At 42.0% G+C, this 12,512-nt stretch overlaps 1 protein-coding gene across 1 annotated transcript in view; it reads right to left on the bottom strand.

The window, feature by feature from the left end:
- Positions 1–12,512, bottom strand: part of ITGA9 (integrin subunit alpha 9) — a 233,274-nt gene that overhangs the window by 93,505 nt on the left and 127,257 nt on the right. The window contains exon 17 of the mRNA XM_076330800.1: positions 3,626–3,702. Coding sequence (XP_076186915.1) covers positions 3,626–3,702 — 77 coding nt within the window. The remainder of the gene's footprint in view (positions 1–3,625; positions 3,703–12,512) is intronic.

The following is a 12,512-nucleotide window of genomic DNA, read 5'->3' as shown; positions in this document are numbered from 1 at the left end:
TCTGCCACGAGCAGGAAGAGTTTCGCTTTTTTGTCCCACAATCCCTTCAGGAAGTTGGGATGGGTTTACATGCAAACTGATGCTAATGAAGGTGGATGAGCCTTAAAGAGATTCATCTGTTAACTGAAAACAAACCTTTTCTTTCCAGAATAAATGCATTCTAACTCTTCTTCACTCCAGTACAGCATGTTACCCTGGTCTTCAGCCCAAGTCTCCAAGGACACCTTTCACTATAACAGAAGTATTCAAAAAAAACAGCATACAGGAATCATCGCCACATCCCACCGCCACCCTCCCAAAAGCTTTGCAAAAGCTTCCAGATAGAGTTAGAAGGCTTTAAGGTTTTTTATCATTGCCCACTTTCAAGGACTCCTACCCTACCCTCTTCTCCAACTTCACAGTGGAGGGTTTCAGCTTGCCCAGCAGAGCTGTTTCCACACGCAGCAGCACCTCGACGACAGGAAATAACAAGGCAAACCCAATCATACCTGGTCAGAACAGCAGTGAAGTTTCTAACTTACACATGCAGATTTGCTTCGTTCAAGCACTTTGGATAAATAGCCATATATTAAGTCGTTATCTAGACCAAGTGTTAACATTCTCAGCTGTCTATTTGTTATTTATCAAAGTGCAGCGCTCCCAATTTGAGGGCACATGAATAAGTTTTCAGAAATGAAGGAGGATCCCAAGAAAAGCAAAATCAGAGAAGACCTGGTTAGCTCTTGCCAGCATGGGCTGGTTTTTCTATTAGTCATTTGGTATGCGGGTTTGGCATCTTCAAAGCTGGGTGCAATCTTTTAACCAGGTAATTCTAGTGATTCAAGCGGATCCCAGGTGAACTCTAAATCGGAGTAGCTTGTGCAGTTCCTGAGCTCATAAGAGTGACCTCAGCAAGCAATTCTCTTGATGATAACGTAATCTGAGCTAACTTTCTATGCACATATATGCTCTAACCAGCACACGTTTGAAAGCATGCTACAAATTCATGAAAAGTGTGTAAGAACAGCCAGACCAAGTCAGTCCTTCTAGCAGAGAGCCCTGTATCCAACCATGTCTAAAAGCAAGAGGCCTATGGAAGAACAAGGCAAGCACAGTGTTATTTTGCTGATATATTTCTGCAGCTTCCAGCATTTGTATTTGCCATTTCTCTACCATGCAAACTCTCAGCATTTACAACATCCCCAACATTAAAATCCACAGATTAATCATATGCTTCATGAAAACATACAACCCCATTTGTTCTTTTCATTGCTCCAAATAGTTTAGTATGATTAGCAAACTTTATCACCTTGCTATTCATTTTTAGCAGATTATTTCCCTGATCATTTATGAACATGCTGAATACCACTGACCCCAGCACAAGCACTTGCGGAGTTTTCTCCACCAGGAAAACAAACTATTTACTCCTTCTCTCTGTTGACTACCTTTTAATTAGGTAGTAATGCTCAGGCACCATTCCTCTCAGACCTGGGCAAGTTTCTTTGTGAATCTTTGGTGAGAAATCTTAATAAAAGTCTTTTCAAGCCCAGGTAGATGATCTTAACCGGATCACCCTATCAACACATCCAGTGACATCTTCAAAGAGCTGCAGCAGATCTGAGAGACAGCACTTACCGCTGCCTTCCCATAAACATCCTGTTTATTTCAATCCAATGTATTTGTGTGTCAATAATTGCATTCCTTCCAATAGTAAGTCCACCAAATTTAAACAAACATGATTATTTAGACAAAGGCATTGCCATAACCTTGCTAACAATAAAGTCAATTGTTTAGTGCAGATAGTAATAAAAGAGTCACCTTTTTTACTCTTTAAAAAAAAAAAAAAATGCTTTGTACACAGACTTAGCTTAAACAGGAATAAGGTGGAAAAATGCTTATAGGATTCTTTAGCACAAAACACATGGGGCTGGAAAAATTACCATATTCTTCCAAGACAGGCACTTCTCTAAAAGCAGAATCTATAGCATGTTTTTGTAGTTTTACACACAATAATAATAAAAAAAAATGTTTTCTTTAGATATACCCATTGTGTTATGTTTCTTAATAACTGAAGCTTACACAGCCCTTTAGCTAAAGAAAACCCATTCTGTGCAGACTTGATGGATTTGATGACATCCTGTTTATTTCAAACAGGACTTCAGAGTGTCACTGGATAAAGAAGATTTGAGAGCATTTGTTCAACATTTTGCTATACAAACGTAGAAACTGTATTTGAATATGCTAAGCTTTTTTGATGGTTGTGGCTTTTAAATTGCCAAGATAACATAAGTAACAGCTGTAAAAATAAATAGTCTAATGCTCCAATCGCAAATACAGCTCTGACTGCTGTGATTATTATACACTGACTGACAAGTTTTTAGGACTTGTCCTTTGCTTTTTATTGGTTATTCCTCAACTGCAGGACAAAATCCCTCACTGGCTTCCCTAGTCTGCACAGACACGTCTCCAGGTCTCAACAGATTTTGCCCACCACAAAGATCAAGCAAAAGGCCAAAAATCCAGACTAATCGCAGTCAAAGCTCGGACTCTGCAACCTGAGACCTAACCCTGCTCCCAGCCAATCCCCCCGAAACATTCCTGTGGACTTCAGTCGCGTCTGGAGAAGTCCGTAACTTCTCAGTCTTGACTCTGGTTCAGTTTTGTCTCCCAGTATGGTTACAGCATGCTGTAGACTTATATAAAACGTGTGTATATCTCCTGACTATTACTTCTTCCCTTTTTTTTTTCCTAAAGCAGGGGAGTCTCTTCCCCCCTCTTTCCTGACCTAAAAGCAAAGCTTTTCACAGAAAGCATTTCCATCAAACAGCAAAACCTCTGGCACACAATTAAATAACTCGCATCAGCACTTCCATCTCTAAAAATGTGCTAAAAATAATGAAAAAAAGGAAACAGAAGTGATGTGTAAAGTTCACCTTTAGCCTGATTTATCCCAAAATTGAATAACTACATCCTGGCAAAACAATAGGCATTTTCTGAGGATCACCAGTCACAAGGGACAGAACATAAACTTCACCTCTGGTCTATTTGATGAGGTTTATTACACCAGAAGAAAGTGAAATCAGACACCCCTCCGGCAAGTTACTAACAAGAAAAATCTGACAAAGGAGAGCAGTATTTCAGGAGAGTTAGCAAAACTACAAGTTCAGAAACAGAAAAAGATAATTTGAAGAAGATAATTTGCCATGTTCTGAGGGGTTTTTTTAACCTTCCATGTGACATTTTTTCTGAACAAAACTGCTTTTCTGCAGGCAGTTTTACTCCCACAATGTCATAAAGAGTATTTTATTGTCTTTGAAAAATTACACGGTGCACATTGGTACTCGATTTTGGCATGCATCTTTACTTTCCCTGCCCCTCTCTGCTATGCTATTTTCTCTCCAGTTTTGTCTATTGTGATTGAGAAGGTAAAGGTGTTTTGCCTTGTATGTGCACACAGCCCACCACCACAGGAGTTCAGATTCTGTGTACATCTCAAGACCTTTCCGCACTAAAGATATGACTGTTGTCATCCTTCTAGTCTGGATATAAAACATCTGTGTTTGTATTTTGATTTTTCAATGCCATCTTACGTAAAATGAATGGCATACTAATGTGTAAGAAAGAAAAAAAAAGTTCACCTACTCACCTAGACAGCAATAATTTGCCCTGAAGTTTCAAATCAGCAGCACAGTCATCAGATTGACAGTTCCTCTCAAAAACAGTCTGTGAAAAACAGAGAAAAGAACGGTTACAGCATGAAAAGAGTAAGATCAAAATTCAAAGAAGGAACATGCCTGGATGAAATTAAAAAACACCAAAAATCTGTGATACAGGAATATATGGTGTGAGTGTTAATGAAATTCAAGGGCAGGCAAATCTCATCTTTATCAGAACCGTTTTTATTATCTTCTAACTGAACAAGAAGTTTTCACCAAAACCAGACTCTCTCAGAGTTTTTCCTCAATCCATTCCCACTTCTCATCTGACAAGAATTACTGCTCACACAATATTTCTGGCACTCTTATTTCTCTTCCCAATGCATGTGCGTGAAAATCATAGAATCATAGAATCATTAAAGTTGGAAAAGACCTCTAAGATCATCGAGTCCAACCATCAACCCAACACCACCATGCCCACTAAACCATGTCCCTAAGCGCCGCATCTACACGTCTTTTAAATACCTCCAGGGATGGGGACTCCACCACTTCCCTGGGCAGCCTGGTCCAATGTTTCAACACTCTTTCACTAAAGAAATTTTTCCTTACATCCAATCTAAACCTCCCCTGCCACAACTTGAGGCCATTTCCTCTCGTCCTATCGCTAGTTATTTGGGAGAAGAGACCGACACCCACCTCGCTACAACCTCCTGTCAGGTAGTTGTAGAGAGCGATGAGGTCTCCCCTCAGCCTCCTTTTCTCCAGGCTAAACAACCCCAGTTCCCTCAGCCGCTCCTCATAAGACTTGTTCTCCAGACCCCTCACCAGCCTCGTTGATCTTTTTTGGGCGTGCTCCAGCACCTCAATGTCTTTCTTGTAGTGAGGGGCCCAAAACTGAACACAGTACTCGAGGTGTGGCCTCACCAGTGCCGAGTACAGGGGCACGATCGCTTCCCTACTCCTGCTGGCCACACTATTTCTGATACAGGCCAGGATGCCATTGGCCTTCTTGGCCACCTGGGCACACTGCCGGCTCATGTTCAGCAGGCTGTCGACCAGCACCCCCAGGTCCTTTTCCGTCAGGCAGCTTTCCAGCCACTCTTCCCCAAGCCTGTAGCGCTGCATGGGGTTGTTGTGGCCCAAGTGCAGGACCCGGCACTTGGCCTTGTTGAACCTCATACAATTGGCCTCGGCCCATCGATCCAGCCTGTCCAGGTCCCTCTGCAGAGCCTTCCTGCCCTCGAGCAGATCAACACTCCCGCCCAACTTGGTGTCGTCTGCAAACTTACTGAGGGTGCACTCAATCCCCTCATCCAGATCATCAATAAAGATATTGAACAAGACCGGCCCCAGTACTGAGCCCTGGGGAACACCGCTCGTGACCGGCCGCCAACTGGATTGAACTCCATTCACCACAGCTCTCTGGGCCCGGCCGTCCAGCCAGTTTTTGACCCAGCGCAGAGTACACCTGTCTAAGCCGTGAGCAGCCAGCTTCTCTAGGAGAATACTGTGGGAGATGGTGTCAAAGGCCTTACTGAAGTCCAGGTAGACCACATCCACAGCCTTTCCCTCATCCACTAGGCGGGTCACCTGGTCATAGAAGGAGATCAGGTTGGTCAAGCAGGACCTGCCTCTCATGAACCCGTGCTGGCTGGGCCTGATCCCCTGGTTGTCCCGCTCATGCCTTGTGAGCGCCCTCAAGATGAACTGCTCCATAGTCTTCCCTGGCACCGAGGTCAGGCTGACAGGCCTGTAGTTCCCCGGATCCTCCTTCCGGCCCTTCTTGTAGATGGGCGTCACATTGGCAAGCTAAAATAAACTATTTATGAAACTATTTTCAGTCCTAAGAATTGCAAGTGAGGAAATCATGCACCAAACATATTCACTAGCCTATATGAAAGATAAGGAATTAAACCACAGTCAATCTTGCAAACTCTGGTAAAGACTATCATTTAGGAAATTTAACAGATTGATAAGGCTAGGAACTGTGAAAGGACGACATACCACTAGACACAGGCATACTATTTAAGCAGCAAAAAGCAGGGGAATACATGAGAAGTCTATAAGCCTATGCAAATCTCTACAGTAGTTTTTCATGGCTAAACGAGGCAGCCACCAGTGAGTGAAAGAAGAGGACAGGAACATGTTCCTGGCGTCCAAGAAACCCAGATGCTGTCAAGATCATGGTTACTTTCCCCTGCTGTTGAGAACAGAGACCAATACCTTTCTGAACATACGACTAGACTTTTCAGGCTGGAGGATTCATTCTTTCAGAGTTGTAATGCTCTTTAGCTTACCAGATATTCGAAGGACAAATACCCAAAATGAGGGTTGCCAACACTGTTCAGCTAGGAAACCTGACAATCCACTTATCTCTTCTTCTAATATGAATGTTCCTTTCTACAGGCTTGGCTTCATGACTTTTATTACCAAAGTAAATATATTTCAATCATAAATGCAAGGACAGAGCAAATACGTGCAGGACACACATAATGGTCAGATAGGGTTGGAGAGACTCAGGAGGAAAAAAGAAAAATATAAGAAGATACAGAGTTAATACGTTTTTAAGAGCTCTGCCCAACTGTATCAGGACTGGAGAAAGACTCTGAATCTTAAGCCCAGAGGGCATAGAGATTTCTAGTCCTTGTCTCTCCAGGAAGATTCTTGGCTAAGGAGGCAGCTTGTTCTCCTTTTTCTATATTGTCAGAGCTCTCCAAAAAGGAGTGGACCTTTATGAAGTTAATTGGTGTTGGACTAGCAGATATCAAACTATGCTGTAGGTTGTACTGAGTTGCAAAAAGAAGAAAGATGGGAGGTGGCCAGTTCATTTGGGGTTATTTACTTCGCCCTTTCCTTTCCCACCTTTTGCTTTCTGAAAATCTCAGAAGTGGAAATTGTTGAGGATTTAAACACAGAGGCTGAACTTACCCTTCCTCCTTAATAAAGACTACCACACCAAAGGACAAGAATAGCCCTGAGAAAGGAACCGGCAGAAGGTAGCCCTCTCAAAACATCGCACGTTTCAGAGTTCAGTCTCAAAAGTCCTCAGAATTAATCCTCAACCACTGCAGTAGCTATAGATAGGAAAGACCATTTGACCTTCAGAGGAGAAAGAAAAACAAACGGTAAAGATATTCTTGCCTGACAGTTTCCCTATTTGCATTGCAGAAATCTTGGCAAAGCGAACAGAGTGATCAAAGATATGACCTGCACATTGCAAAGAATAAAGTACTGTAAGTACATTTAAGTAACTACCTAATAATCCCAGAATTTTATTACTAAATCTACAGTTGTGGTTCTTCAGAAAGAATGAACAAATACCCCATTTTCTAAAACTACTGAGCATGTACCTCTCCCAACATATCATGCACTAGACAGCAAGCTACTTTGAAATACATTGGGAGTATTTCATTATGTCATAGAAACCCAAGTTCCTACACAGCACTGGGATGGGAGAAAGAAATAAGGACGATGATTCCCCAGATCCATAACTGTGTAGGAGTGAACCCTTTGCTTCTGTGGAGGATCTTGAACCCGTTCAGGTTTGGGGAGAGAAAGGATTTCCAGTCCAGCCAGCTGCTAGGACCCATGGATGCAGCCACAACTGGTTCAGCAGCCCACTTTCATCGCAGGCTAATGACATCTATGGATTGTTTTGCTATTTTCCGCTATTTCCCTGGTCTGGATAGATGTTGCCATCACTCTACTCCACCTTTTTGTGTGCCTGCTAGAGCCTCAACCCTGTAGCTTCTCACAGTCGATCTACATTCTCCATTTTCTTCTCTGCTATCTTGAGCCTCCCCTTCCCCAGCCTGTTCCTTCTTCTGCCTTTCCAGTTGATTAATTCCTGCCTGTTCAAATCCCTCCTAAAGAATTAAGGAGTAAACACACTAAGTCATCATAACATTTATGAACAGTGCTTATATATTCTGTTACTGTGCCCTTACTTGGTCTACTTGGGATGTGATTTCTTTGGGCCAGAAACTGTACCTAACTCAACACTGCATGTTGTTAGTGCAGGAGTCCATCCTTGGCACAGGCCCTACTACAATATAATCACTAATTGTAACTCTAAGCAATCTTTACAGTGGTTTCAGCTTTACAATACCAGTTTTAGGGATTTATAGAGCTCTTTACATATTAAAAGTGTTGAACAAGGTAACCAATGGGCTGTATGTATTATCCAGAACTGGAAAAAGGGAAGTAGGACAAAAATTCATTGCACTGGAAACACTTCATAATTTTTGCAGTTACTGTTACCCAAAGTGAAGAGGAGCAATTCTGAACAGTGGTTTTACTGAAGTCCAATTGATTCTTACTGGATTCCACTTATATTGCACCAAGTACCTCACAGCTTTGCATATGTGTATCAGATATGGTCAGGAAGCTTCTTCACATCAGAAAAACACACAAGAAAAATTTCAGGGGGGGCGGGGGGAGGCAAGGAAGGGGCAAAAATTGTCCTGAATGAGAAACACAGCTGCATCTCTTATTTCAAGGCCACCACACTTTTGTCTGGCATTTCCAGGAGATAAATAGGTGTTTGTGTGCTCAGTAGCAGGGACAGGATAACCTCAACATTTCTAGGACACATCCTTACTGTATGAACATGAAGCTAATGTAAACTGCGTGCACAGTGAGTCTGTCAGACTTCCTGCAATCACCAGATCTACAGCAAAGCACAGAGCAAATCCAGTGTTTCCAGGGTCCACAATTCCTCTGCACTCTCCCCTGCTGCACAGAACCCAGCAGCTATGAGGAATTGCTCTGCAGCAGTTCCCACCAGGTCACCAAACTTCCCGGGCAAACACAGTTTTCTCAAATTCTGCGTGGCAACATTTCTGGGTAGAAAAGATGATGCTCCTTGGGAGGTCAAGGAGTATGGCAGATATATCCTGAAAGGTTAGTGGAGATGGATGTTGCCGATGTCCTCCAGAGGGTAAGTCAAAAAGCCTACATTAAGATCTATTCATTATAAAGAGTGAATATATACATCTGTACACAATTAAATGTACAGTAAGGAGAGACCTAGAGCCAGCTGATAAGGAAGGGGATATGTCTAGACAGGCACTCAGATCAGAGCCTCAAAGCAAGTACCTTTGTGTGCACTCTGCCTCTTGAAGGGAGGTAGTGGATTAAATTCCACATTTTGTGGTAAAGGCCAGGGGTAAATGTACAGTCCTCTGCCTCAGGAAGCAGGAGCAGGATGAATCCCTAGTTCCTGAATCCTAAGGCATCCTAAGCACAAAGCTGCTGGGTATTGGGTGTGAAGATATTCTCCTTTTCTTTCCTGCTGATGGTAGATTGCTAAGGAATGCTGCTAGGAGGTAAAACAAGCAAGAAGGAGCCTGGCTTCAGCCTAATGGTCAGAGCTCTCTGCTCAGAGGAAGGCTATCTGGGATTTTAAACCTGGCTTGCTAAATTGTTTCACTTTCTTTCAATGGCTATCTAAAATTAAACACATCTAAATTTCTGGGAGTATGGAAGAGAACAGGAAACAGAGAAAACTGAAAAAACCTGTGTTTATGGCACTCCTGCCCACAGAAAATACTGGAAATCTTCCAATAAACAAAGAAAAAAAAGTATTTCAAGACATTCAACCTCCCAAAATTCAGGGAAGCACATGGAAATTTCAAGTTGTAGCCAAAACGTGCAATCAAGACTTTGAGAGGTTGCCAGTACTATGTTCCAGTAAGAGTTGTGCCCATTCTTTCACAGAAAAGGGAAAGTGACAGCTGAAGGACAATGCTTGAAGGGAAGGGAGAGAAACGGGATTCTCAAAAGAACCCTTGAAAACATGTCGGTTTATGGTCTGGATAAGACAATAGTGATTCACTCTGGATCAGGCCTTTAACTACTTCCTCACACATCAGCCTACAAAAGGTTCAGATAGCACCTCTTAAAAGGTGGCAAAGCTTGCCTTTGGTAACTGAGGATCCATTCCTTTAACTTCATAAACTGTGCCACGTACTTCAGCACAATACCTTAGGTTATGCAAAATAATCTGGGTTAAGAATACAGTATTCCAATCTCTACACTGATTTCCTGTAAATTGTCACTATACCCTATGGTATGTGCAGGGATGACTTAGCAATTAGATCATGCTGGTAACACAAAAGCAATTCTATTTAAAGGATGCAGGGTAAGGGGGCTTGTTAGTCTAATAATTCTTTACTTTTTAGATCTTGAAGCTATATGGCTATTACCATGTTATCTGGTGAAGTTGGGTTCCTGGGTCCTTATTTAGGGACCAGGATATGTGATCCAATTTTCAAAAGTACTGAGCTGTAAGCAAATCTCACTGCCTTTTCTAGGAACTATTTCCTGCTTTATAGCTTTACAAATCAATCAGTTAGATATTAATGTGCCTAAATATAGAATCATAGCATCATAGAATCATTAAGGTTGGAAAAGACCTCTAAGATCATCGAGTCCAACCATCAACCCAACACCACCATGCCCACTAAACCATGTCCCTAAGCGCCGCATCTACTCGTCTTTTAAATACCTCCAGGGATGGTGATGCAACCACTTCCCTGGGCAGCCTGTTCCAATGTTTAACCACTCTTTCAGTAAAGAAATTTTTCCTCATGTCCAATCTAAACCTCCCCTGGTGCAACTTGAGGCCATCTCCTCTCGTCCTATCGGTAGTTACTTGGGAGAAGAGACCGACACCCACCTTGCTACAACCTCCTTTCAGGTAGTTGTAGAGAGCGATGAGGTCTCCCCTCAGCCTCCTTTTCTCCAGACTAAACCACCCCAGTTCCCTCAGCCGCTCCTCATAAGACTTCTCTAGACCCTTCACCAGCCTCGATCTTTTTTGGGCGTGCTCCAGCACCTCAATGTCTTTCTTGTAGTGAGGGGCCCAAAACTGAACACAGTACTCGAGGTGCGGCCTCACCAGGGCCGAGTACAGGGGCACAATCACTTCCCTACTCCTGCTGGCCACACTATTTCTGATACAGGCCAGGAATATATATATAGATACAGGAGCCTGATTTTAGACCTTTATTTCTTTTGTCTTCAAATTTTCACGTTGGCTGCAAAATACAGCTATTGCGTACAGATCTATTGACCACAGAAAAAGAAGTAGTGGCTGACTCTCCCCAGACATCCTATGCTTCACTATACTACTCATGGAAATGGTCCATTCATATATCCTGCTGAGCCAAGTGCAAAATGGCTGATTTAAATTCCCACTAGAAAAGCAATTAATATTGTGAAAAACTTTCCAGGATTTCATCAGATGTGTTGGCTAAAATGAGAACGCATGATTTCCACAATACCCCTAGTGAGTGGTGGAGCAAACACATGACGAAGGCAGGAATACCAGGGGAGTGATAAGCGTTTAATAGAATCCTACTACGAAACCAAAGAGCCGTGCCGGTACTGCATGGTGCAGGGGACCGAGGTTAGCTAGCAAGCTCCCTCAGCTCCACGTAGACTTCATCAGAGCATGTCTTCATGCAAAGAAAACAGATGCTCACTTATAGTGTATTAGCATAAGAAAACAGAAACTGGCCAGTAATAATTATTTTACTACACTAGTAAGGGTGCAACCATGTAAGTCGAACTTCTCCAACTGGGGAAGGCTACAGGGGAATTCATCCACTTCACTGAGTGGAAGACTCTGGGCCTACAGCTCACGACTAGCACATTGACACTTGTCAAGCCATCTAAGGCCAAATGCAATAATTTCTCCCCTATTTCAGCTGCATCCTGCTTTCAATAAGTGTTAAAAACTGGGCTGGAGCTCCAAGCTAAAAAGGAAAGAGGACACTCAAATATAAGAGGAACAGGAACTCCCAAATGAAATCAGCTGTATAGAAAAGATCAGGCATGAAACCTGTTAGCTATTGAAGGCAAGCATAAATTAATAAACATACGTATTAGTTATTCCTCACAGCAGTGAGTGGATTTAACAACACGATCTTTTGTCCTCATATTCTCTTGGGGTGAAGAATTACAATTGGTGGCAATAGAAATACACCCCCAGCCTTTCAGAGCTTTATTAGATTTCTAGTCTGACTCACTCATTTTTCAGGCTGAGGCAATTTTTTCTTTTTTAAATCATTAACAGTTCAAATCATCCAAATAGTGTTCTCATTTTACAAGACTTCGGACCTTATAAATTCATAGAACAATAGATGGGAAAGACCTATCGGGTTAATTGTCCCATCTTCCCATACCATTATAGGATGGATTTCTGCAGCACATTTCTCAATATATTTTCCTGTCTTGTCTTAAATGGTCTTCCATTTATTTTGGATGACTACAGAATAATTCAATTATATCATCTCAGGAGGGTTCTTTAATGATATTCGAGAACATTTTCTACTCTAAACCTCCTTATTTCTACCACTAAAAGTGGAACAGTGTAAGATGAATCTTTTTCACTCAGGATGCTTTCATACTTAAACATTTTAACACAAGAGTCAAAACCTTTGTTACTCATCACACGATTGTGTAATTAAAAATATAAAAGCATTATAACGACAAATGAAAAACAGATGTGGCAGCTGTTTTGTTAGCTGGAAATGCAAAAAAAAGTCTTCAAATCATCAGATACACAGTTTATGTCTACCTTTAGCTCATTTAGACCCCCAAGGATATGTGAAAGTCCTCTCCTATAATCCGCCTGCACTTCAGTGGTTTTGTATTTATGAATGCTACTCTGAACTGACAAGGATTTTGTGGCACTAAGATACTTTGAACTAAATGAGCTAATACTATCATATTATCTCCTCTCAAGATGTTAGGTATTCCAATTAAGCTCTACTCATCCTTCATATAACTGCTGAAAAGATACGAACAGAGCTAATGAAGCCTGGCTTCCTGAAGTCTGTCACCTGTTTCTGTGGCTTTTTAAGAATATTA

Source organism: Aptenodytes patagonicus, chromosome 2, assembly GCF_965638725.1.
Source record: "Aptenodytes patagonicus chromosome 2, bAptPat1.pri.cur, whole genome shotgun sequence".
NCBI lineage: Eukaryota > Metazoa > Chordata > Aves > Sphenisciformes > Spheniscidae > Aptenodytes > Aptenodytes patagonicus.
This window is presented reverse-complemented; position numbering and strand designations above follow the sequence as displayed.